General features: G+C 43.0%; 1 protein-coding gene across 8 annotated transcripts in view; it reads left to right on the forward strand.

Annotated features, from left to right (window-relative positions):
* The first annotated feature begins 39 nt into the window (after nucleotides 1–39).
* PCYT1B (phosphate cytidylyltransferase 1B, choline) overlaps nucleotides 40–27,612 on the forward strand; it is a 44,048-nt gene continuing 16,475 nt past the window's right edge. For 2 of the 8 annotated variants that reach the window (XM_042035922.1, XM_042035958.1), the window contains exons 1-3: nucleotides 12,898–13,082; nucleotides 24,709–24,808; nucleotides 26,125–26,241. In XM_042035922.1, the coding sequence (XP_041891856.1) occupies nucleotides 12,981–13,082; nucleotides 24,709–24,808; nucleotides 26,125–26,241 (319 nt within the window). In that variant the 5' untranslated portion in view covers nucleotides 12,898–12,980. Of the gene's footprint in view, nucleotides 3,291–12,897; nucleotides 13,083–24,708; nucleotides 24,809–26,124; nucleotides 26,242–27,612 lie in introns of those variants that run through there. The other 6 variants (XM_042035941.1, XM_042035905.1, XM_042035895.1 and 3 more) reach the window with 6 other exon arrangements.

Raw genomic sequence — 27,612 nt, forward strand, 5'->3', positions numbered from 1 at the left:
CGCGGCCCGCGCGAAGGGCCCGGCCCGGCCCGGCCCGGCCGCCTCCGCCCCCGCGGGGTCCGGAGCGGGAACGGAGCCCGGAGGCGGGCGGAGACGCTTCCTGCGAGAGGCCTGCACCGCCGGGCCGCGACCCAGGCCTGGGTCGGGCCCGCTGCTGCTGCCGCGTCTTTGCAGGCGCTCGTTCGGCGTCAGGGCCCGCGGTACCCGCGAGTTGCGTCTGAAGGATCTGAGCAGGGCTCCATCTGCTGCAGGGGCCCATAGCCCGTACGGGTCCGGTGCCGCAGTTGGGGTAAATCCATGTTTAAATGCTTTGTCGTAAATATATAATGTCTCAATGTTATGTATAAAATATATCTCTTGAGCTGGTAGGAGGCGGTGGTTGATGCCAGTTGGATAAAAGCTGGAGCCAGGCATGAGGGTGAACCATCACCTGCAACATCGTGGTCAGCGGTCAGTCAGTCCCTGCTGGGAAAAACGGGCATTTCCCACACGGTTTCCATCGACATGTAACCACTGAAGGTTGAACAGTGATCATGGCAAGACTAACATATGTAGAAGCCATGGTGTTCTTTTTGCATATTTAAAGTAGGTATTATGCTCTATCACAATATTCAGTAATTTCAGTAAATTACTCCCTAGAATCTTTCAGAGGCAGTAGTGGTTGGCCAGCTTAGTGACAAAATATGGTTTTATATATGTCTCTGTGTGTGTGTGTATATATTTTATATAAATATATTTTACATAGTTATAATTACATGCACACAGAGTTTTTAATATATATATAATATTGGATGCCCTCCTTATTTTCCAAGCCCCTTTTCATTTTTATTTTCTTGCTACAAATAAAAAAAAAAAAAAAAAAGTAGATTCAGACTGGATTTCTGATATCTCAAGAGGCCAAGTGGTGTGTGGAAGGTTCTGAGAAAAGACCCATCAGACCTTTGTCCTTGCATACCCCTGACTTGGTCAGGGTGGGGAGGTGGGGTATGTTCTGTTCATTTTGATGCTACAGAGATACCTTCACTCAAATCTGTCAAGAGTACTTACACAACAGCCTTCAGCTGAGGAGCAAGGACTGTGTCCATAAAAAGATATATTTCAGTTTCAAGCATAGATGGGGAAAGTTTTTAACAGCTTCAATTAAGACAAATGGAGCTTTACAAGTCCTCTCTTCTAAAAGGGTTCAGATCTGTCTGTGTGTGCATTCAGAAACCCAGGGAAACTGATGGGGTTCATGCTGTTTCACTACAGATTAACCTCAATATTTTGTCCAAAAACATCAGTGCTGGCCAGTCATTACTCAAACAACCTACCACCTTCATTTGCAGAATTTTGTAGAGAAGCATTTACTGCTCATAAAAATATACAGGCACTGACTCCAGCTTCTTGCAAAGGCAGGTGGCACCACAGGGCTCTCTCCTTAGGGCTGATACGCTTTTGCAAAAATGTGAACTAGTATTATTTGGTCTGGATATACTGACTGTTTCCAACTCTCCCAAGGAGAGGATTTATATGGTTCTGAAAATGAAAATTACTTTCCTTCTTTCTCCACCAGGACTCCTTTGCATTGGTAAGAGAGAAATAAAAAACCTCCCAATCCTCCCAACTTACATACCCAGGTGCTAATACAACATTATCCCACTGCTGGATCTAGTCTTGGGTGGAAGCAAACGAGTGACCCCAGCCACCTGTGGCAGCTCCCTGGTGCTGAGAGAGGCTGGACACCTTGGCAGCCAGAATGCCCATTCCCAGGGAGAATGAGAGCCCTCTTTCAGCAGTACGTAGTTAATAGGCCAGCTTAGCTGTAGCAAACCTGCATCCTTGGAAACACTGACAGCTACAGGAAGAATGCCTCTCTGAGCTACTGTCCTGGTTTCCACTGGGATCAAGTTGATTTTCTTCCTAGTAACTGTGCTGTGTTTTGGATTCTGGAAATAGTAATGCTGATAACACACTGATGTTTTGGTTCTGCTGAGCAGTGTTTACACTAAGTCAAGGGCTTTTCAGCTTCTCACCCCACCCCACCAGCAAGGAGGCTGCAGGGCACAAGAAGCTGGGAGGGGACACAGCCAGGACAGCTGACCCCAGCTGATATTCCATACCATAAGATGTTGTGCCCAGTATGTAAACGGGGTGGGGGGGGAACTGACCAGAGGCCACTGCTCAGGAACTGTCGGAGCATCAGTCAGTGGGTGGTGAGCAATTGCACTGTGCATCACTTACTTTGTATATTCTAATTACTGTTGTTCTTTTCCTTTTCTCTCCTAGTAAACTGGTTTTGTCTCAACCCCCATATTTTACTTTGGGTTTTTTCCCCCAGTTCTCTCCCACATCCCACTCAGGGGGCAGGTGGGAAAGTGAGTGAGTGGCTGTGTGCTGTTTAGCTGCCTGCCAGGTTAAACCACAACACCTACAGACAGCCTCTCCTTCACAGCAGTTTGCTTTACTTCTTTTTTTAAACATGTGCACAAACCAAGATCACATCACCAAGCATGATGTGGGATTCAAAATCAGAAGTTACTCAATTTTTAAGCTACAATACATAAACATTTATAAAATAACAATATCTCTAAATTCTTCAGTTTGAATAAAAACAGAGTGCCACTGCATTTCACATATACCTAGCCTTCACATGCTTTGGATTTTTTAATTGACTGGATTTCAATGTTTTTGATTAAAATTAAACAGTACTCTTTGTCAGCTGTCACATGAACAGTGGCATGTTTGTCATTCAGGTGGTGCCGTCATTTGAGCCAGTACACAGTGATACAGTTAATTTGCCAAACTGAAGTTGTTGCCATAGCTCCACTGTGGGACAGTGCAGATCAAACAAAAGACTTTTTCATGGATACTAGTTCAATCCTGACATTCATCTCTGGCCATAACAAGAATGCATCTGTTTCTAACAGTACAACATAACAAACATATTTAAATGCTGTAGAAAAAAAAAAAAAAGGTTGGGGGAGCAAGGGATGGGCTTTGCTTTGGGAAGGAAAAATAACCCAGCAAGATTTGAGACTTCCTCTGCTAAAGGCTTCATCACAGCAGATTACTTTGAGCTGATCTTTAACCTCCCTTTGGACAATCATACAAGAACAACTTTGCTCAATTGTCTTTTAAGAACAAGAAGTGGGAATTCTGCTGGTGGTTCAGAGCCAACAAGTTTCCCTCAAGACAAGCGTGATAGCTGCAGAGAAAAGTGCAAGACAAGCACAGTAACGAAGATGGTAGGCAGCCAAAAACACAGTACGGAAGAAGAAGCTCAGGAAACTCCCAGATATCAACAAAAGGTGACAAAGATGTATTTTCTGTTTTGTTTTCTCAAAGCTGTCATTTAAATATGTAAGTTACTAATAGTAAGTACTGTAAACTCATTGCAAGTGTTCCAAGATAATATAAACAGTAGTTTACATTGACATAGGAAAGTACAAATGGGGTATAGTACCAAAACTAAGTTAAATGGACAAAGTAATTATTGAGGATTATTTTTGTCTTCCTTTTAATGACTAGAGTGTGCTTGATCTGCTGCAAAAGCAGTAGGACAAAAAGTTAAAACTCTCAGATGCAGATGTTACACATTAAGCTTATGGTTGGTAATGCTTTTGATGATGGAAAAGAACCCGTTAAAAGTAAGAGTGGTGGTATAGAAACAAGGCCAGTAAATCGTGAATGACAGCAAATTCACCTGTACTATGTCTACCTCAAAATGCTTAAATATTATTATATTGTTGTTAAGTACAGACTGTCTTTGTGAAGAACTGTGTGTGTGTGCATGCTACTCAAAATATCAGTGTATATGTTCTATGTGTATGTTTCCTACAGACATGGACTATTTCATTATCTTACTTTTAATCATTACATTGGTCTGAATTGATGCACATTATCACTAGATTAACTTCAAGTTTTTCCTTCTAGTTTCATCCAGCTCTGACCATTTCTGCAGCTGCTTACTAAACAGTGCTATTCATGTGACATTTCAACATGAATTATTTAACTTTTCAGAGGACCAAACTCAAAAAAAAGCACAGATTTCATAAATTAAAAGAAATCTCAAATTATTACTTTACAAGATGTCTTTGCTTTCAAAACTCTTCATGTATACGTAACTGACAAGTATGAAAAAAAAATGCTTCTCCTTTTGTTTATCAATAATGATAATGCAGACATTTATGTTAAAAGCGTAAATTCCTTCCTTACCAGGCCTCTGAATGCCTTTTGTTCACTGCACATCTCGTTTTAATTTCCTACCTGAGTTACTTCCTAACATCAGGATGAAGAGAATAAAGTTGTTATTAGGATGTTAAGGCTCTGAAATAAAAACGTGAAATAGAAAAAAGAACACGTACTAATTTCCATTATGATAGAAAAAAAAGGTCTATGGAATGAACATTCGGAGATACTTCTTTTTTTTCTTAAACAAACACAATTCAATTCTGATTGCAGTTAAATTACAGCAAATCCTGGTAACTGGACCAGAATTGGTGGAATTATGCTAACTGGAACAGAGAGCAAAATCTCATCACCTGCTTGCCTAATACAATATTCCTATTCAAGCCTAGAAGAAAAGTACAAAATATTATAATATACATTAAATAGGGAAGACAAGTGAGAGCAAACTCACAGAAAATGAGCCCTCACATAATTATAATGTCTAAGAATTAAGTCTGATACCAATGGTATTCAAGAGCATACAGTTATTGCCACAGCATGAAAGTCTCTGTTTTAACTACTTTCAATGCTCTCTCTTTGCAATTGCACCAAAATGAACAATTATTGTATAAACAGAACATTATTGCAGAGAGGCTGTTAAATTTTGAGACCTGGCTGAAGATCAAATGTGCTTCCATGCATGAATACTCTCAGCATTCACTATTTCACATCCCTTTGGCAGAAAGGAGGACAGCATCATGAGGTGCTGCTAAGTCTTCTTGTAATCTTGACAACTCTGTTGCTGGACTGGTGCTAGGGAAGGACTGTGAGCAGGGCTGCCTGGAGATGGGAGTCAGGATCAGCTAAGACAAGTCCATGGTGATGAGACTGGTCTCAAAACAAACCACAAACACAACTCAGGATCAGCTCTGGTGATGGTAACCTGGGTCAGATGCAGCCCAGTGATCACCAGGCAAGTTGTAGAATGGTCTGGGTTTGAAGGAACCTTAAAGGTCATTTAGTTCCAACCCATGTGTCACAGGCAGGGATGCCTTCCACTGGACCAGATTGCTCAAAGCGCCATCCACTTCCACTGGGGAATCACCAAACAAGTCCATTGGACAAGGCAGGTTCCAGGTCAGGCTGGGGAGCCAGGGACATGGCTGTGGCTGAGCTGGATGGAGACCACCACTCCTACATCTCAGCTCCAGCAAGGACCAACAGCGCAGGCCAGAACTCAGAGCCCATGAGCAGAGGGCAGAGGACCCAGGTGAAGCTTGGTCAGGGCTGTCAGTGCCCTCAGCCTTGGAAACAGCTCCCGTTCCCCACAAACAAGGTGTGTCCTCACACCTGAGAGCTCAGAAGGGGGAGGGGGTTTAGTTGGTGTGGGTTGTCAGTGGATAGCTTTATGGACACTCAACCAGGGCAGGGACAATGGCCTGGGAAGGGGCCACAGCAGATGAAACTAGAGGGTGGCAGGAGCCCTATAGAACAGCCCCAAGGGGCTGCCAGGTGGGTTCTGGGAAGAGGTTCACTCAGGAGCTGGGGTTCACTCAGGACAGGGGGCTAGTACAATGAGGACACCAAAGTCCAGTCAGGCTGATGGCGCAGGAGGAATTGCAGGAGAGGATCCCACAGAGCCATGGGCCAGGCCCCAGCTCAGGAAGGTCTGATCTTGCTATCAGGGTGCAGCAAGGGGCAGCTGCTCCATAAGGACAGGGAGACAATGACATGATATGTCTGGTGGGGGTGGGGGACTTGACACCCAGGGCTACGTCCCACAGACCCAGGCAGGGTGAGCTGGCAGGCCCAGCTGAGAGTCCAGATCATCACACAAGATTTTGGACCTGCCTTATTACCACAAGCAAGGCAGAAACACAAGTCAGATCACAAATCAGGTCAGGTCTGGTGATGGTGTCTCCTTGTGTTTTGCTGTTCCAGTGGCATCTGATCTTGCTTTCCAATACTAGCAAGTCACAATTTTTTCATTTCTTTCAAGTCTAGCTTTTGATTCTTCCTGTGGACACTAGCAGGAAAGTAACTGTGAACCTGAGAGGAAAGGTCTTTCCAGTTAGGCTTGGTACTTGATTTGCCTTAGTTTAGGCAAAATGGAAGAAGCTGTTACAGGAAGAAGCATTCAGATAATAACTAGCTACCAGATAGTCATTTTACAGTACATAAAGTAGGTGTTTTGCCTTAAATAAAATACGTGTCTTTACCCAGATTATGAGACTCTCCAGTTATTAAGTTTTTGGTACCCAAAATATTAATGTGAATGTAAAAATCACTCAAATGCAGTTTACAGTATGATTTTTTATGTTTCACTTGGCAGGTTTGCATCTGGAATAGTATGGGAAAAAAGCTGTGAAGGCACTTGCATGAAATATTGACAAATGGAAAGATAAAGGTTGACAGGAACAGTGGAGAGAAAAAAAAAAGTATTGGGAACTTGTAATCCTGGAAAAGATAGTGCGACAGAATACTGATGATCAGTCCAAGAAATTTGAAATTGAGCTGGCAGAAAAGGAAGGCACCAGAGAGATTGAAAATGGATAGAAGTGAGTGCAATACAAATATGTTCAAGAAAGGTAGTCTTAGCTTTGTGTGGATTTGAGGAGATTGGAGTGCTTATCTGGAAAGCCAGAAGAAGAGAAAAAAGGATAGGAGGGATAACAACACAGTTTAAATGTAAATAGTAAAGAGATTTTTCTTAAATTATGTTTTATCTGTGACAATAAGAAGGAGGGCAGAGAATATGAATCATTTAGACAAAGTTTATACTGAGATAAAGTAGAGAGAACTGTAGCATTCAGCATTGTATTTCTTGGTAGCAGTAAAGTTGCAGCTGTAGTCCTGTGCTTGCACCACTCTGTAAGAAATCTACAAAGAACCCAAAATAGAGCAGGGAGGATAATGAAAAAAAGTATAACATATGAAAATGAAAACATTATAACATGTAACCTATGAGAAATTATTGCAACTGGGGCAGTTTAGAAAAGTCATGAAACATGTAACAAAAGTACCAACCTGCCTGCTGAATGTCAGCTCTCTACTCCAAATCCTCAAACTGTTGTTTCAAAATCTTAACCACAGTAGTCATACAAAAGCCAAGGAAAGTAAATCTGTTCTCTGTGTCCAGTAGAAAAAGCAAGCAGTGGCAATAGTTTGCAGCAATGGAGGTTCAGATTAGACATTCAGAAAAACTTTCTGGTAAGAGTGAACAGTGTTGGGTGGATTAAATAGATAATTTGGGTTCTGGGAAGGGAAGGACCAACAGAGGTTAGCTAATCTAAGTGCTTTCTAACCTGTGAGCATCCATCAGGAAAGTCTCACTGCTGAGAATCTCTCAACCCTTCCCTAACAACATTTACTCAGTAAGTAAAAGCTTGATTATTAAAATTAGCAAGGACAATCTATGGCAGCTGGAGTGGGGTCAGTAGCTCTGACCAAGGAAGCTGTGACCAGTCAGGAGAGATGGTCCCAAAAGGAATCGCCTTCCGGAGGCCCGGTGTCTTCCCTCAGCTGCTGGCAGGAGGGCTCTTGCAGAGTCTGTCAGCTCTTTAGTGATTGTCAGCTCGTGATTCCAGCTCAGCTCTGCAGGGCAGCCTCCAGGCCAGACCAGGGAGAGAGGAGAGGCTCGTGTGGCTGTTCCACATGGGGAAGCTTTATTAGTTCGGCGAAGGGGAGCCAGGGACAAACATCTCTTCATCTCGCAGGGGCACAGGGCTGCCTTTATAGGGATCCAGGGGGTGGGTGTCAGAGGGTGAGGGCCAATGGGTTACAAAGGATCTGCATAGGGTCTCCCAGAGATTCTGGGTCTGTCTTCTTCTCGCCGTAACTGAAGAGTGGCTGCCTTTCCAGGGGAGTTTTGCTGGGAGATTGAGCACTCGCCTTATCTCAGCAGACGTCCCTCCAGGGTGGGGGCTGGGCATACCCCACAACAATCTAATAACAGGACAGACCAACTTAACATTTCCCACCATCTCTCTGACTCTGGAAGAATGAAATGAAGACAGATACCCTCTTGGTCAAAACCCAGCCATGATTTCTCACCATTTTCTTCAGAAGTGCTTATAAAAGTAGTTCATGAAAGAGCAAGAACACAAAGAACCTGCCCCGAAGTGGGTAACCCCACTTATTCAAAACAGTGCTACAATCACAGATGAATGGCACCACCAAAGGCCACTATTTTCAAGAATTTGTGTATTTCAGGTGGTTTACATGTAAACCATATCAGAATTAACATGACATTTTTAGTTAAACTCTTACATAAAGACTGACTAATTTGATTCTATACAAGTATCCTCGTATACGGATTTTATTAAACATCCTTGAACATGGATTTTATTAAACATCACATCACATCTTCACTATGGAATTGTGGAAAGAACCAGGTATAAAATCACACTGTACCAAATCCCATGTTTTTACTTTTCATAATTTATGGACTTTAATTGCACATAGAAAAACTTTGTGGATTTAATCTGCATACATTTTATAAGACTATTTCATAAATAGTGAATATTTTTGATTTATTCTGACAAAAAGAGGATCGTTTATAAGCACTGTGTGTTCCACTGGAATGATGAACTGCATCTTAAAAATTAATTAAATCTACACTATCAGCCAACATTACATGGAAGCAGCAAAGTGATTGGTGTTGGAGGCAATGAAAACCTATAGGGTGTAGTTAAATTCATACCCTTCATTCTCTACCTTTTTTTCCCATCTACACAGGATGGAAAAAATATCTACCACTGTGGGATTTTAATCTCAGTCTAAAAATATATGATTTAACTAATTGATCATCTCAGCAATAAGGTATCTTTTTCTGCTATTTTTAACTATTAATTCTAGCACGTCTAGAATTAGCATGACATTGATAGATACATAGATACATAAATACAGGGATTCCTGCATACACAGATACATACATAGAAACACAGTATTTTAACAAATCTGCTCCAGACATAAACCATTCCTTTATCATACAAAGTCTTGCAATTGACCTTACAAAGTCTTGCACTTAAAACCTTCAGTATCCAAAATATATCCATTGAAGCAAAATTCATTGAAGCTCATCAGTTAAATATTCAATAATTTATTCTGTTTTCTCGTAGATGCTTGGCTTTGAAGTCAAACATTATTTAACCACACAGTTTTTTTCATGGTTTCCTGATGACTTTTGAACAGAAATTACCTGAGGGTCTGCTTCTCTTCCTTATGACTCAATTATAGGTCAGAAGACTTTTGCAGCCTCTCTCAGGCAAAGACCATTTTAAATGCAACTTCTGCTGTGCTAACTAGTGCTTGAGATCCATGAAGCTCACAGAGGGATGATACTTTCAGTTTAAGAAATGAGAGGATTTAAATGTAACATCTAAACATATTACCTTTTTTATCTTTTTCATACTTTGAGAATTTATTGTTGTAGTTTGAGAACTGAAGTTCTGTATTAAAAAACCCCAAACCACAATGTGTCAGGTGGAACCTTCCTAACAACTGAGTTTTTTTCCCTGTTTGGTGCCTATTTAATTCAGACCTTGAAATTAGCGTTAGGAAGATTGGGATCATGGTTTCCTGGCTTGTTTGCCTGTAATTTATACACCCTGGGACAAGATTTTTATGCATCAGATGTTTGTTCAACCCAAGCAGGTGTTCCAAAGAGCTCAGTCATTAAAGGCCATGGCGATGTGTCCCTGTTACTTGTGAAGAAGTAGCAGGAAGCTGCCCAGGAGACCATGATCAGCCTGGCACAGGATATTGGTTACAGAAAATAAATTAGATGCATGAACCTCCCTACCCAAGACTCTTGCTCCACTATTCTTTTAAAAGCTGGCTGACTTGTAAGGATTCACAGAAGACCATCTATTGAGCTTTTCCAATCAAACCTAATTTGTATTTATTTATTTTAGAGAGTAAAAAAGACACACTCCAGCCTTTTGAAAGCTCATTTAGCCCCAACAGCTAGAAGATGATGCAGTTTAGGATACCTTATTCAAGATACCAAATATGTTGACTAAGATTATCAGACAAATTCCATTTGGACAGACATGACAGAGCCTACATCCTTCTCTCTGCCATTATTTCAACTTCCTCTCTCTCTTGTAATGAAGTACACAACATTTTTTTTCATGCTCTTCAAACAGAAGAGCAGAATACACAAAGTATTTACCAGAGGTGGAAATTAAATAAGCAGCACAAAAAGTATTCCGCTTTCACTTTGAAATTCTGGCCCAGCTTAGATAGGTGATAACACTACTGCAAGAGAGACATCATTCTTTAATGTTACATGTATATGGAAAAGCTTATCTGTAGGGAAGATGAATCAAAATGCACCTGGAGTCAATAGCACACTCTCAGCATGAAAGCAAAGATGAAATTCGGCCTTCCATACTCAAAAGAAATAGAAGGCAAGGGAATTTGCATTTCCAGTATATTGGCAATCATCCAACTTCAAGAAAGTCCGCTTCTCTTTCATCTCTATTCCTGTGCACCTGCCTGGTCAGGGAGGGCTGGACGCTGACCCTGGATATGGATATGTCCATACCTGGTGCTACTCCTTCAGGACACCAGCACTGGTCTCCAAAGAGCTGGCATACGTGGTTGGGTTTATAAAAGGGCTGCCTGCTACCTATGGCTGCTCCAGCCCTAGCACTGCTCATCTGTGCTGTCCAAATATTCTTCTAACAGCATAACTCCTGCAAATATTTTTCCTGAGAAAATGAGCTACAAATTTCAGACCAAGTGCTGCATTGATCGTGGTTTAATAATTTCCCTTGAGTATGCTCTCCATGATGTGTGAGTAGTTCTTGCAGAAACACTGATAAAGGAACTTAGTTATAAGGAAAAGATTCAGCTGTGAGATTCACTTAGTTTGGCTACTGTTCTTCTTGCTTAGTCACCTCCTTTGACATGTATTTTCCTTTTTTCTTGACTGCTGTCTCATTCTTTCTTTTCACATTCTCTTTTCTTTCTACTTTCTTTCTCATCTCCTCTTATTTACTTACCCCTTTCCCTTTCACATAGTTCATACATTTTTTGTATTACACTTGGTTTTCCTTGAAAATGTGCAGAAGATAAAGACATTTGAAATTCAGGTCTCAAGACCCTGAGACACAATTCTCTTGTAACTCCTCACAGGTCTGAATGGCCTTAGATGCTCGTGTCCTTTGATGAAGTCTGATTTTTAAAACCAACACTGACAGTGCCCGGTGAAGCTAAGTACTGCTGCAATCCACTTTTTCCATTCTATCAATGTTAACAATAGCGAATGGAGCCTCTCTGTTCTAAAAATTTTTGGTTTTATATTACCTTGGTCACATTCTCATGCTATTTAGGAGTAAGAAGTATGGTAATTTCACTTCAGCCATGTAGAAGCTACAGTTGTGTGTGTTGAAGCAGCTGTATGGGACAACCGAAGATATAGTCGTGGCTCCTGGGCAGGTGTCAGCCAGATTCCATGTGAAGGGCCTGGGAACTCTGAATTTGCCTATGATAGAAGCATTTCTCTGCGTTTAGAGAGAGATGCTACTATTACGGCCATGCCCTTGTATCCATCTCTCGGCAGAACAGAACGCCGCTTTTGCCAAAACTGTTAAAATTGCTTTCACTAAAAAGCAATTTACTTTCTTTAGCACCAAGAATTTGGTACTCCCAGCCCCGTGCTCCTGCCCGGGGAGGGCAGCGGGCAGTCGCTCTCAGGCAGCCCGGCGGGCGGGCGCTACGCAGGCGCTGCCCCAGGACGGCGGTGCGGCGGGCGGGAGCTGTCCGCTCAGCACCGCCCGCCTTCGGCTGGTTCGGAACCAGCCGCCGCGGGCTCGCTCTGAGGGGGTACCGAGGCCGCCCGGCCCGGCTGTGCAGCCGCGTCCGGGGTAGGGGCGGACATGCCGGTGCGGCTCTTGGTGCGGCCCTGCCTCCCGAGCGCCCGCACCGCTCCGGCACTGACCGCGCCTGCCGTGCTTGGGACACGGTTCGGGGTTTGTGCCAGCAGCGCCCTTGTGGCCAAGAGGGCCAATGGGATCCTGGCGTGAATTAGGGAGAGCATTGCCAGCGGGTCGAGGGAGGTGATCCTGCCCCTCCACTCAGCCCCGGTGAGATGAGTGCATCTGGAGTGCAGTGTCCAGTTCTGGGCTCCTCAGTACAAGACAGACATGGAGAGCCTGGAGTGGGTCCAGTGGATGGCAACAAATATGATTAAGGGACTGGAGCATCTCTCTAATAAGGACAAGCTGAGGGAGTTGGGCCTGTTCAGCCTCTACGAGAGACAACTGAGAAGGGACCTCATTAACGTGTATAAATATCTAAAGGGGGTGCCAAGATGATGGAGCCTTTTGGAGGGGTTGCCAAGCTTAGGACAAGAAGCACGGGCAGAAACTGATGCACAGGAAGTTCCACCTAAACATGACGAAGAACTTCTTTCCTGTAGAGGTGACCGGTCACTGGCACAGATTGTCCAGAGAAGTTGTGCAGTCTCCCCCACTGGAGATGTTCAAGAACCTCCTGGACGCGGTCCTGCGCCACGTGCTCCGGGATGGCCCTGCTGGCGCGGGCAGGCTGGAGCGGGTTCCCCCGCGCTCCCTCCGGCCGGGCCCATTCCGGGCTCCGGTGACTCGCGGGGGCGGGGCCCGCGCCGCGGAGCCGCCGTGGGCAGCGCGCGGTGGCGCGGCGGGGCAGCAGCCAACCAGAAGCCCGCATGCAAATGAGCCGGGCCCGCCCCCCCACGCGCGGAGCGGGGCGGGGCCCGCCGGTTGCCGTGGCGACGCGAGCGGCCGAGCCCCCGGGCGGCTCCCGGGAAGACCCCCCGCGCCGGGCGGGCCCGGGCGGCGGCCATGCCAGTGCGTGCGGCCGGTGCTGAGTCAGGAACAGGCATCCCCAAATCCCCCTCCGAGACCATGGAGGAGCTGGAACACACCTGCCCACAGCCTCGCCTGGTGAGTCGGGCCCGGCTGCGGCCCGCCCGCTCGAGCCGCCCTGGGCGCTGCGGGGCCGCTGGGCCGGGGGCAAGGGAGGGAGCCCCCGGGCGGCCGGTGCCGCCTCACGGCGGGTCCCTTTGTGCAACGCCAGGGAAGGGGCGAGCGAAGGCTGTCCCAGATGGGCTGTGCCGTGCTGTGCAGGAACTCGGGGCAGTGCGGTGACAGCCAGGCAGGATTCCTGGTCCCCGCGTTAAAAACCCGGATCCCCCGCGCTCCCGACGGGCCAGGGCGCGCCCGGGTACCGGCGCGGTTGCCGCATGTGCGCGGGTGGCGGGAGCGGCGGCGGGAGGCGTGTGGTGTCAAAGCCGTGTTACGATCTAAAAAGCTCCCTGTTTCCAGTAGTGAATGCAGAGGAGCGGCCCGCGCTCCAAGGAGCCGGCGGCGGGGAGCGATGGCCGGTCCCAGCCTCTCCCGGTGCCGCTCCCGCCGGGAATGGCAGTCCCCGGGGACTCCTCAGTGACCGACCGCCGGGCCGTGCTCTGCCCTGTGGGCCGGCTCTTTGCCGGATTACTGCGCCCAGGAATGGCAAATCCCGTTTTTCTCAACTTTAAAAGTCCGGCGAGGAGTTGCCCGTTCGATTCAGGATGTGTAAGGAAGAAGAGAGTCTCGGAGAGCTGCGGTTTTTGGGGGGACAGGAGAATGAGGGAGGGCCGGGAGAGTGATACTTGAAATAACTCCTCTGATGTTCTTTGCTTAAAGACCTCTTCAGACCGTGTAGGCAACTTTACGAGGCTGCTGTACCCCAAGAATTCAGGTTCTGAGAGCTGTCCTTCTTTTCATGTGCTCACTTAAAGTATCTCGAATGTTTCCTTGCTTCTTATTTAAATCTGTTATTATTCCCACCAGAAAAGATCTCTCCTTATCCCAGCATGGTGTGCACCATTAGCAAGGTGGTAGAAAATTAATAATAACAATACATAAATGCAGTCACAGAATTGTGGAGGCAGTGTCAAGATGTGACAATCCATGATGCATGCAACAGTTTAGTACTGGAAATTTGATCATTTAACACCAGAATTCAGTCTCAGTGCTAATTAAAACATATTTAAACATCAAACTTCAGTAATTAAATTCAACACTGTAGTTGAGACATTGTTCTGATATGACAAGAAATAGCAACAGTCATTGGAGCTGACCTAAATTAATGTTTTCTTCTTGGTCATGTTATAATTAGATTCGGCTTTTAAGAAGACAATTTGTTAATGGAAAGCTTTTGGAGCAGTTTTAATAGGGAAAGTTAGCTCAGGTATAGTTTCTGCAGTGTGTTCGTACAGGCTGTCTAAGATTTCTCTGTCAAAAGCTCAGATATAACAACCTGTTTGAATATATCTCTCTGTGTAGTGTGACATTTTAAAAGATTTTAAAGAAAGAAGTGACAATATGATTCCAGTATTTACAGTAGCATGCATTCCAGTATAATTTCTGTGGAAATTAAGGTGACAGAGTACATGAATGAAACAGGAATTCATTATGAGTTTTTAGATCTTCCTGAGTACCAATAATGGACAATGGAGACATTTTGAATAAATATTTGAGGAAAGTGTGTCCTTATGAAGTGATACCTCATCAGTCATCAGAGCTGTGTTATCCTCAAGCTAAAAAAAAAAAAATCTTGCCTGGTGAAATATAATGCAATACACTGAGCTCAAAGCAGAGGGAGTGAGGCAAACAAGTGTAGCCAGGTGATGTCTGAAGTGAGGAAAATTAAGGGCAGGTATTCTGAAGAGTTAAAGTGAATCACCCCTTGACAGACGATCTGATAACATCAAATTCCTATCAGATCTTTTTTAAGATCTTCAGTACTTGGTCTGATCTCATCCTTTGAAGGCAACATGTACAGTGGTGGGTCAGTAACCTTGTCACCTAGATTATTAGTGTAAAAGAAAGAGGGTGTCTCAGGTAACATTTTAGTGTTGTTTGGACCTCAGGATGGCTTTGGTACCTCAGAATGATAGAACTGGTGATAAGTCTGTGATATTTACAGATGACTTTTTAATGCTGTTTATTGGTTCTTACATATCTCTAAAATTAATTATCTGGGCTTTCAGGTTCTTAATATGTGCTAAGTTGTAGGAAGCAGTTTTTGTTGAGAATTGGGACTTCAGAATCACCTCAAATTTTAGAAGGTGAAAAGGAGTTGCTTCTGTTCTGAAACTGTTGTCATCCTTTTAATTAAAACGGGATTTCTTTAAAGCCTTAAAACTGTGAATATTTTTACTGTATATCTGCCATTAGACCCCCGATTTTAGGCTATGAAGCCTGCTAGCTTGTCAGGAACTGTCACATTAGGACTAAAGAACCTGTGTCATTCAAAGATCAGGAAAACAGGGGTCACTGAAGGCAGTTCTCGGGTAAGTTTCAATGTGTATTGAAACCTGATGTTTTCCAGTGCCTGGTACTGTTGTAATTATAAATTACCATTAATTATTTCCCAAGACACTCAGTGCATTTTCTTAACCAGCTGGAGCATTAATAAGCATTTGTGTTGCTTCAGTCAATTCCTCTGCTCCATCTCTGACTTAGTATTTGCCCTCTTTATGTTCTCAACTTCCATGTATCTTAATGCCAGAATGTCTCTCTGAGTGACCCATGTATCTTGGTCTCGATGCACAACAGAGAAACAAACCAATCAGAGTCACAGGTTTTATCCATAGTGGTGGTTTTAGGAGTTTTGTAGTCAAGAAAAAACCCCTCACAAATAGCGTTTCTCCAGTCCTGTTTTGTATTCTTTTGCATGTATCCCTTTTCTCATCTGGACCAAACTACTGCATTAGGCCACTTTCTCATCTGCTGCGGTCCCATTCATATTTTTGAGCCCCAGAATACCCATGATTTGGTCATGGGGGCCTTCACTGTTTTCCGTGGGATAAACATGACCTCTGGTCATATCATGTCACACATTCACAGTATGGCAGTTGTCCCTGGATAACTTTCAGTAAGCTGCAGAGTGCTGCGGGGCTGTGGATCTCAGTCTGGGAATCCTGCCCTTAGGGTTTGTCTGCGTGCATCAGTACTAAAAAGGTCCCTAAGTAAGGCAAGCTCTTAGTTTAACTAAGGAATTAAGCAGCAGTTTTCATGAATTTAAAGTGAATCTATCTTTAAGATGACATAAAGAAGCAGGTAAGTGCTTTTTGCTGTGTCTGCTCTGCCCTAGGCAGTGCTATCCCAGAAATACTGGGCTGTTCAAGGGTATGTGGCATCCATACTACCCTTGGATGTCTGTTCTCAGGCAGCTGGAACTGTGGCCAGATCTCACGTCTTGTACAGGAAGTGGCATTGGGGCCCTGTGTGGAGGTACCCAAATAGTTTGTTGGGGGCTTTTTCCATCATCCTTGCAAGGACAGACTAGCTGGATACTTGGTCTATCCATATGGCAGATAAAACATGTTCTGCCAAGGCACTGCAAGTGGCAGGGCCATTTGAGGTTCACCCTTGCAATCCCAGCACTGCTCCAAAGCCCAGATTTACTTCTGTAGTGTTGTGAGATTCAGAGGCTACGGGCTTTTACAGGTCAATAGGAATTAGGTATTAAGTATCTTGGGGCCACTGAATCTACAACACTTTGGAGAATGAGACTCAGGTACAATCGAAGATGACAGATCTTGCATAATTTTCCGTATCAGCTGCTTTAGCCATTTTATTTATTTTCTTGATATTTTAGAAGAAATGAAAGTACATGAATTAATTTTTTTTTTTCAAATGATTCAAGTACATTTGGAAAACACTTATTTTATAGAGGAGAAGAGGAGAACATTTTAGTGTTTTCACACACTGGAGCTGTATAATGGTTCAAGGAGTCACTCTACTCCCTTAGACAATTTCCTTGTTGCTGCTGTTAAGCAATGAACTCAAACACAAAATCTGAAATAATTGTGAGGAGAGTGTGCATGCCTTGGATTCCTGTACTTTCATCCCTTCGTATTTGCAAGGAATGTTTTAAGAGATCCTGATGCAACCTCTAGAATCATTTCAGTATTTTATTTCCATGAGCTTTCATAGATCTTCATATTCGTCTTTCCTCTATCACCGGAAGGTATATGCAATTTTAATCAGAGGAGCCAATGATTAATGTAGGGGGGGTTTATTGTGGTTGAAAAGTGTCCCATACATCTGTTTCCCACGTGATGTTATGACAGGGGGTCTGCCATCTGTTTACTTCACTGTGGAACTAAGCATAGATAAATATGTAAATAATATTAAATTTAAGGAACCCAAAATTACTTTATTTGACTAAATATTTATTTGATCCTTTAGAAGTTCGGGTTTTGCTTTGGATTAACTTTCATTTTCGTAAATGTTGGCTACTATATAAAAGCACAAACCCATAAAAACGTGCCAAGTGAGGTTTGTACTTAGGGACATGTAGCAATTTTTGCTGCACTTACAAAAAAAAAAAATTGCCCACAGACATGAAAAATCTACTTAGATTTCCCTGTATTACGTCAGAGGACATGCAGTTTATATATGTTCTGAAATGCTAGTTTCTGCAAATACAAGTTGTACTACATATTTGTCAGATACACAAAACTGCAAATATTTTTTCAGGAGTCAGAAATGACACATAAACACAGGGAGAAAACATCACATTCTGTATATTGCATTCCGTGCTTGCAAATGAAATGATGTTTTAGAATGAGTTTTTATTAGGATAATATTACCAACTTCTTAAACTGTGCTGTTGCCATTACTGCAAAGGTTTGTATCACATCTTTAAAAAGGAGTGGAAATCCATTGTAAATAGATTCTCTTTGCTCCCTCCTCAGGAACATAGACAACATTATAATATAACATATGTATAAAATGTAAAAAGAACTCAGCACATGCGTGGATGTGGAGCAGAAGAAATACAGAACTAGGAGGGAAATACTGACTACACAGGCAGGAATATGTGTAGTGTATACCCACACATCCACAATCATGCACAAACATTCAGTACAGCCAGAACTGTCTATCCCAGTGTGTCTTTTGTTTCCATGTAATCTGCTTTCCTGTTTTACACACATATAAACAGACGGTGTAAGGTGAAAACCTCTTGAGAAAGGCACTGGATGAATCAGGGATCTTGTAGAGAAGCCCATTGCACTCCCTGTGGGAAAATAGATCTTCCCAGGGTTTTTCTGCTGACAGCTGAGGAACTGCAGAAAACGTGTCTCCTGTGCAGGAGGAAGAAAAGGTTTGAGGTTTTTTTGCTTCTTCATAGCTCTGTTTCTGAGTAATGGGTTATACAAAATGCTATTGTACATCTGACATAAAGTAATTGATAAATGTATCTCTATAAAGAAGCACAAGTAGACTGATTATTGGGCCGAATTCACCCAATAGCTTAGCTATATATGTGAGTTGCTTTCAGAAGATTAACCCTTGCCTGTGTTAAAGCAGAGTTGGGTTCTTTTAGCCATATATCAGGTGTATAGCTGATGTGAATTTGCAGATGACACTAAGTAGGGTGGGAGTGTTGATCTGCTTGAGTGTAGGAGGGATCTACAGAGAGATCAATGGGCTGAGGACAGCAGCAGGAGCTCAGTCGGGGAAGTGCTGAGTCCTGCATTTGGGTCGCAACAACCCCATGCAACATTACAGGCTGGGGGAGGAGTCGCTTGGGAGCTGCCCAGCAGAAAGGAACCTGGGGGGGCTACTCACCAGCCAGCTGAACATGAGCCAGCATGTGCCTAGGTGTTCAGGAAGGCCCGTGGCATCCTGGCCTATATCAGCAGTAGTGTGGCCAGCAGGACCAGGGCAGTGATTGTCACCATTACTCAACACTGGTGAGGCCATGCCTTGAGCACTGTGTCCAGATCTGGGCCCCTCACTTCAAAGAAGGTACTGAGGTACTGGTGTGTATCCAGAGAAGGGCAGTGAGTGTGTGAAGGGTCTGGAATGTGTCCTATGAGGAATGGCTGAGGGAGCTGGGTTTGTGTAGTCTTGAGGAGGCTCAGTGGGAAGCTCATTGCTCTCTACAACTGCCTGAAAGGAGGGTGTAGTGAGGTGGGAGCCGGTCTCTTCTGCTGTGCCTGTAGTGAGAGGACCAGAGGAAATGGCCTTAAGCTGAGACAGAGGAGATTCAGATTAGATATTAAAAAAATATTTTCACTCTTAGGGTGGTCAGACATTGGAGTAGGTTGCCCAGGGAGGTGTGGAGTCACCATCCCCAGAGGCGTTCAAGAGGCATCTGGATCTGGCACTGGGTGGTATGGTTCAGTGGTTTAGGGGTTACTGTGGTACTGCTGGGTTGACAGTCAGACTGGATGATCTTAAAGCTCTCTTCCAACCTTGATGATTCTGTGATTCTATACAGTAATGTACAAGTAAAAAGAAATGCGTGATAGACATTCAAAATGCAGGAGCTGACGTTATCTCCTGTTTCTGAATTGATCAATAAAACACAGAGTGGCACTAGAGCAGTGGTTACACATTTTTGGTCTGTTGACCATGGCCAACCTTCAGCATTACTCCTGGACCAGCAAGCACTTGCCACTGGGCATTGAGTTGCAAATGCCCCGCATCGAGTTTGGCTCTTTGAGATGGTGTCTGCAGGCTGATGATCGGCAACCAGTGCCCCTTTGAAGGAGCCACAAGCATCTTTACACTGGAATGCTGCATATCCTTCCCCAGTGATGGGTTATCTGGCAGCTTTCCTGTCTGTAGCCATCAGGACAGGAGAACATCCGGGCTCACGGGCTGTACAGTGCCCTAGGTGCAGTTTGCTCTTTCAGTGAGTCCTGCTTGGATCACTGGCACGCAGTGCTCCTTCCAGCTGTGCCAGGGGAACAGGTTTAAGTGGGTAAGTTGCCGCATTTTGCTTCCAGCTGGTGTTCATGGAGGTTGAGGTGCTTCATTGGCAACTCTTTCACTTGAACTCTGCTTGACTTGGGGCCCATCCTACCTCTACGATTGTTTTCTAAATAATGTGTTCCAGTTCAGTCAAAAGTCATGGCTGTCATGCAGGAATCTTGTCAAAAAATTATTTGGCCTTTTGCAAATATTAGATTAGATTACATAATAGTTGTTCTAGTTTCATAATCCCTGAATCTCTACGTATATACATCATTGCGCTTCTTGAAAAGGCAGTGGAAGCTTCTTTTCCTCTGCAGTATCTTCAATTTCTAATTGCATTTTGCACTTAATCATTACTGACTTAATACTAATGATGAACAAAGTGTATTTGATTGAAGATAAAGCCCAGAAAGAGCAACTAAGATAATTTGAAATGCATGCAAACAGAATGCTAACGTTATTGTTCTTAAAAGGTTAGTTTGCCATATTTTTAGTTCACATCCACCTCCCTGAGTCCGCAGAACTGTGGGAGAACAGGCTAGACTTTTTTTGATTCTGGCATTAATATTAGAACTGTTTGTGAAAAGTTTACCAGGAGATAACTACCAGTAAGATTCAATTACAATTTAAATGCTCATAAATTTACCTATTTGGGTCAAGGTTGCTGACCCAAACAGGTAGGAGAAAACATGGTTTTCATTTTTGACAATGTTTGCTCCCTGAGCCTCTAAGAGAAGGCTTTGGTAGTCCTTCATCTTACGAAAAGTTCATACCTCAGAAACCTGGCACGTATTTTTAGTTAGTTTTCAATAGTTTTGATAGGTTTTTTTCTTAAATATTCCTTGAAACTGATGTCAGTGTTTCTTGCTCTATAATTATTGTTTCCCAACATCAGGAGCAGGTTCCCAAAATAATCGTTCCTCATATGAGTAGACCTTACCCACGTGATTTGTTCCACTTACCTGTTGAAATCACTTACCTGTTCTAAATACAGCCTCTGAGACAAAAGGTGGTTACAGCATCAGACCTCCCACAGAATTTCCCTGCCCGTTTAATTCTGCTATGAGCACAGGTCCAGCCTGCTTTATCAAGTGTTGCCTCTGTAGCTGTACCAGTTCATGATCTGAAATTTCATTGACCTTTGTTGGTGGCAAAATCTTAGATGACAATACAACTTTACCAAGAGGAGAGAAGGTAGTGTAATTGCATGACTTAAAAAAAAAAAAAAAAAGGCAGTAGCTCCTTCCATTAGCTGTGTTTCTTGCAGTCACCCTGCAGGCAGAGTTATAATGGTAGGTGCACTATGACATGGGTGGGTCTACATTTGCCTACTTAAAAGAATGTTTCTGTCTTCCTTGCTGCTGTGTAAAAAACCGAACCCAACTACTGAACATACAGAAAGCAAGCAAAATAACACAACAGGCTGTAAACAAAAGAGAGAGTGTGTAGGTGCTTGAACAGGTGTTCTCGACCTCTTATTTCAGTGGTAGGACTCCTCTGCCTCTACAAAACACGAGCAACTTCCCTTTTAATCATTAGAAACACGAGTGTTTATCTTATGCCTAGGAGCTAAGTTAAATGGCTACAGCAGGCTAAGAGACTGTGAAGAGTGATAATAAAAAGGCAGCATCAAGATACACCTGAAAATAAGCTGCTTCTAGCTCTCATGTAGGGTTTCTTCATGAAGTGTCCTGGCCCCAGAACCAGCTCAGGACTACCAACCGCGCTGTGCCCTCTCCTCTTGGCTACTGTCTCACCAAATAGAGCTGTGGGTTCCAAAGGTGTTGCTGGTGCAAATGGAGCTGTGAGGTGCTTGCTGGGAAAGCCCCCATTATCTACCTTCCATCTTTTAATGTCCTGAAGTTTATTGAACATCATTCAGATCTTTTGCAAATTTCCTAGAAAGCAAGACATTATTTAAGCTTCTCATAGGATGAACAGCTTCTAATATGCAAGGGTTACTAAATATGATGGTTTCACATACCTTCATTTTACTGAATTCTGTCTTCATTTCCAGGAAACAGGACTCTTATTGCAAGAGGTTTTTATCATCTTCTAAAGTAACTATCATTAATAAGTCCTAATATTACAATGACTTCTCCATTTGTGACATGTAATAAGCTTTCTCTCACATATTACTACAGGATGTTGCAGGTCTCCAGAGCTTACCTTGCTCCAAAATACAAGGCTAATTTCACTTGCTGGACTAATTGCAAAATGTAAATGCCTGGAATATAAGGAAGGCAGAGATGAAGGGAAAAATCTGTCAGAGAAAGACAGAAGTACAAAGTCTTTGTCTAACCATCTGATTATTGGCAAAACTATAGCAGACTTCCAAAAGTACTTTAATCAATTAACCAAAATGGAAAAGCTGCTATATAAATAACTTGCTGTCTTCTCACAATTCTAGTTATTCTATCAAGAAGCTGGAAGGAATACCAGTAATTATATGCAAACTGAAAAGGTTTGATAAATTATTTCTGGGTTTTAATAATTTCTTGAAATATTTTTTCTTATGGGCTTATATACAAACCAAATGGTCTCATTTTACTCATGTTTTTGTTAAGCTTACCAATAATTTTTTTAGGACAGATAAAATAGTAGTCATTTGGAAGCTACTGCTGTAGATTTCCTTTGATCTGTCAGCACATGGTGTTTATGCATTTCTCTATATGGCTTTGATGGAATATGGCTGATTTTAATCTATTGCATTTGATGTATTTTCGTATCCAGTAACTGAGAGGTCAGAGAGTAAAGGGAATATTGACAGGTCTGGTTCTAAGCCCTGATCTGTAAAGTGAGCTTTAATGATGAACATTTTATAAAAGCTGGACTGATGGGAAGCTAATAGAGGTTGTTCTCCATTGAGCAGAGACTGAAAGAAAAATCTCAGTGCTGCAAAGGTGGTTACATGGATGAAAAGCACCACTGTGTTTGCCTGGGGGGAAAAAGAGATATCTTCCTGCAAACCAGGCCTATTTTCTTCAAATAACATCCAAGGAAACAGCCTCTGCCAAGCTAGGAGCTGATTACCAGTTGCAGGCCTCAGACCATAGCCATTATTGTTTTAACATTTCTGCCTTTCTCTTTATCTCAGCAGGAACCAGGCTGTATGGGCTGCCGTGTAGCTTGACCTTGCTTGGAGATAAAAAGACAGATTAGCACCCAGCAATAGCAAAGCCAGAAACAAAAAGACAGTATTTAGAAAATAAAGGAAAGAGCTGGCACTGTATGATTATGTGTAATGTTCTACATTGTGCAGCGTGGGTGGCCTGATGAACAGTTCCCATCCATGAAACCCAGACAAAAACTTGGGTTTGGTCATAGTTTCTCCATTTTTAACCTTGTCTGTGCAGAGATGCTGTGATTTTTGTCATGAAGATGCTAACGATGGTGACTTCCTTTAACATCTGAGAGTATGGAAAAATAAAAAAGGAAAGAAAAATGGAAAGGAAAAAAAAAGAAGCCTACATGAAATTGAATTACTTTCAGTAAACAAAATGAATAGCAAATCAGCAGAAAGAACTGTATATGAATCTTTAAGTCTTCGTTGTTGTTTTACTGCTGTCCTCTGAGCTTTCCATGCAACAAACCAGCAGCAATTAGGCATGACATGCCCTAAAGTGTCTCAGGGATGCTAAAGAATGCTAAATGCTCAGTGATTAATCATTCAGCATCAAAAATCTGAAAAAACAATGTAAAGGAAAAAAGAGATTCTGTTACGATCAACCATGGGTATTCAAACTCGTGTGACAGTTGTACATCAAATGGTCACTCTCAAAACCCAACAGAGCCACAGCTGCACAGCCATGAGCTCCCAGTTAAATCATGGTGGAGCCAAACTGACGGATTTCCTTCAGCTTTTCTTAACCACCACTTCATCTGAAAAACAAAGCAAACCAAAACTCAGCTATGTTTTCATAAGGATTTCAAGCCAAAAGCTGTAGAAGTGTGTTTTTTTCCTGTAAGACCATATGGCAGATGATAAATATCTGAGGGTCTGATGGGTGATAACTTCCTACATAGGCATGGGCAGAAAATACAATTTCAGTAATCAAGTTTTCTGACAGATAATGCCACGTCAGTCTTCACACATCCTCACTCTGTCTCGTATGTCTTTAGGTTATAAGCTCCTCAGAGCAAGTACCCTTGTGGTGCTCTGATCACAGTTAGAGTATTTTAGTACTATAGCAGAATGTGTCAGACCAAAAAGGAGTTGCAGCTCAGTCAGCTCTTGTTAAATGGGACTTAAGGTTGCATCCTTGCCTTTATTTTGAATGGCTTCTCGAAATTATAGCAGAGTCTGATTAAAACCACAACTAAACAACCTCTACTCCCAATTATCTGTACAGATGCCAGTGGCAGGAAGTGGTGCTTGTTAAGAGGTGGCTCATTTGCAGCTTTCTAAGTTCCAGTTAGTTTTCCCAGCTGTTACTTACAGGTGACAAAATATATTTTTCGTCTTGGGCCTTTGGAGTCGCTGAGAAGGGTTAAGGTGCTCACACCATCCAACGTGACTTTATTCTGCAAACAGAAAAATTGTGTGCCTTCACCCACCTCAAAGATGACCAAGCTTCTCTAACAGAGACAAAGAATTCAGTTACATGACATGTTTGAAAAGCTTTATTTTCCTCACCATTTTACCTTGTGTGAATTGTGCATGCTCAGGGGTGACCAAAAAGCAAAAATCTCCAGAGAGCAAACTAGCATGAAGTCTGGTTACAGCATTCTGCCACAGTTAAATGGTTCTTTTATAACTACTTGGTGGTGAAAATAAATTTACTTTCTTCGTTTTCTTTCCTCCTTGCAGACGCTGACGGCACCTGCCCCATTTGCAGATGAAACAAGCTGTCAGTGCCAAGCCCCCCATGAGAAGTTAACCATTGCACAAGCCCGCCTGGGAACACCAGGTATGTGGAGAGAGCTGTGTCCACAGGATAGTGGGCATTCCCAAAGCACTGGTTCTTCCATACAAACATTAATTAATGCTTATTTTTGCCTTCTACGCAAAAGCAAAAGCCTGATGTCTGTGCTGTTGGGTAATGGAGAAGAAACCATCAACTACAGAGCCATTATATTTTATTAGAGAAACAACAAGAGAAAACATTTCAAGTTAGAGTTTGATGTTTTTGTAGATGTTGGTTGGAAGGAAGGCTTGCCAGCCTGAAAATTGTGTTATGTAGTAGCTACCTTCTGGATTCTTGTCTCATACTGCCTCTGTATGCTGGAAAACTCTTCTTTTCACTCATGTTTCTGTTGATCACATCAGGCCTTCAGTGGCCTTAAAGGTTATTTGCCAATTTCTTTATTCGGGCATCTGTGATTTGGCTGGGGAAGCAGGATGACTTCACATGAAGTCCCATATGCATGCTTCAACACCCCCTTTATTTCAAGACGTTATTAAAAAGCCTTTGTTTACTTATTTTATTTATTTAAAATAAGCTTTTAAACTATGTACACATTATAGGAGCAAGCTGCAGCTTTCCAGTCAGCTCTGCAAGGAACAGTGTTCTCCCATGGATCCTTGGATATCCTGACTGCAGAGACATCTCTCTGCTGTCACTGAAACACAATCCATGGAGGTTGAAGCTCTGTTGCTTTCTTCTCCACTGTGCTTTTGCTTGGAGGTGGCAAAGCATGTCATTTGAGAAAGCAAGTCCTTTTTCAATATGGAGGCTGCTGCTGAAGGTGCTGTACAGAAAGAGTTACAAGGGTGATAGCAGGAGAAAAAGAAATTATAGGCTCGTTAAAGAGAAGAACTTGGGGAAAGTCTGAAAAAAGGGAAGTGAAAGGTTTATGTAGAAGAGGTAAGCAATAAATTGTTACAGCAGTAAGCTGTGGAAAAAAGCTAGTCAAGGCAAGAGGGGAGGGAAAGGGAGATGATGGGAAAAAATCCATAAGGCATAACTGATTAGAAAGGCAGAGAGAAAAGAACAAGACATATGGTGGAACTCCGAATGAGGCAGAAAGATGACATTTTTGCTAAATTAGAGTATAGGGATGATGGATGATAATAAATAGGGTAAGTCTGAGAGAAAACTGCAGAGTACAAAGAACAAGTAATGTGCAGTATCAAACACTGCAGGTTCACCTGTGGTGCTTTTGAATATCAGAACAGTGGTAAATCTCTGCAATCATCTGATCTGGGAACAAAAAGCCATCCAGTAGAATTAAGTGCAACTTGTTTGGGGTCTGAAAAATCAGTGTTGTGTTTCTTTCTCCACAGTTGACAGACCTGTCAGAGTGTATGCAGATGGGATATTTGACCTCTTCCATGCTGGCCATGCTAGAGCTCTTATGCAAGCCAAAACTCTATTCCCAAATAGCTACTTATTAGTAGGAGGTAAGATCAGAGTTATTTATTGCACTGAATTTTTGCTTCTGTGCTTCACTATCAGAGAGTTATTGCTGTGCTCCCACCCCCAGCTGTTTATACACTATGACTTGAATGCTACTTTCACTCAGGGGCTTTCTATAGGTGGTTTGCCTTGAATTACATCTTACAATTGCATCAATTAAAGTGAAAGTCAAATTCTGCCCTCAGCAGCACAGGCACAATTCCCATTCTAGTTAAAGCAGGTGCCTGCATGGCTCTGAGCTTAAAATAGCTCCATATGAATAATTTACCTTTTTCAGTTATTTGCTCAAAATTGTTCAAAGATGGAGATGAGTGAATGAGAACAACCATTATTTATTTCTGGCTCATTGGTCCCTTCACCAGCCAGGCACAGCCCCATGACCTCTGCCTGCCAGGTCCAGACCCAGCCTTCAGCATCATCACAGAAGCTAAGTCTAGCCAGTTATCATTGAAAACCCAAATGTAGGTCATGAGTGGAATGTAATTTCAGTTCACAGGTGTCCCCGGGCAGGTTACTTTGTTGGGTTTTTTTTCGCTATGAATATCTTCTTCTTTTGCTATGTGCCTGGCTAACAGCTGTTCAGCAGTTGGCCTGTGCCTGAGGAGGGTTGCTCTTTCCTGCCTAGTTGGCTGTGCAAGCCCTACTCTCATGAAGCCTCATAAATGTGCAGTTTGGTTCCATTTTTCTTGCACCTCCAGGGTTGAGCTATTCCTTGCAGAAACATTTCACAGCAACCTTCATTCAGCTGCTCAAATGCTTTACAGTCAACATGAGTGCAATCTTCAGATACTATAAAGGTGCATTATTTGTCCCAAACAGTTGAAAGGGGGGAAAAAGACCCAACACAGAGGGAAAACAAAATCTTACTATAAACCTGTTTTTTTGTTTTACTCAAGTTTATTAATTGTGTCGATTCCCATGGAGCTTCCTGTGAGGTAAAGGACAAGTCCCTTTGTTAGGAAGGAAACATTAAGGATTCTCTGGTTTTCCTGCTGAGCCAGGCAACATGCAGAAGCAGCAAGTGGAGGTGCAGGACTGTGAGGTTTAAAAAAATGCAAGTTATGTACATTTCATTGTAGTTTTTAAAGGATATGGGGATGCTCCAGATAAAGAAGGAGCTTTGGGACAAAAGCCTGGCTCCTTTGAAATACATGCCATAGCTTCACTTTGCCCTTATTTTTGGAGTGAAGGACAAAGCAGCCAGAACTCATCAGCACCTGCTCCCAACAAGGCACTGTGTGTTAGCATGTTTAAAAAATGGGCACCTTCCCACGCCCACATACAGTTTGTACTGCAAAAGCACCGCTATCATATGTCGTTTTGGGCATCACAACCAACCCCTTCTATTTCTTGTT

This window comes from Corvus kubaryi, unplaced genomic scaffold (genome assembly GCF_017639235.1).
Source record: "Corvus kubaryi isolate FWS band 111438036 unplaced genomic scaffold, C.kubaryi_AGA036_p1.0 133, whole genome shotgun sequence".
Lineage (NCBI taxonomy): Eukaryota > Metazoa > Chordata > Aves > Passeriformes > Corvidae > Corvus > Corvus kubaryi.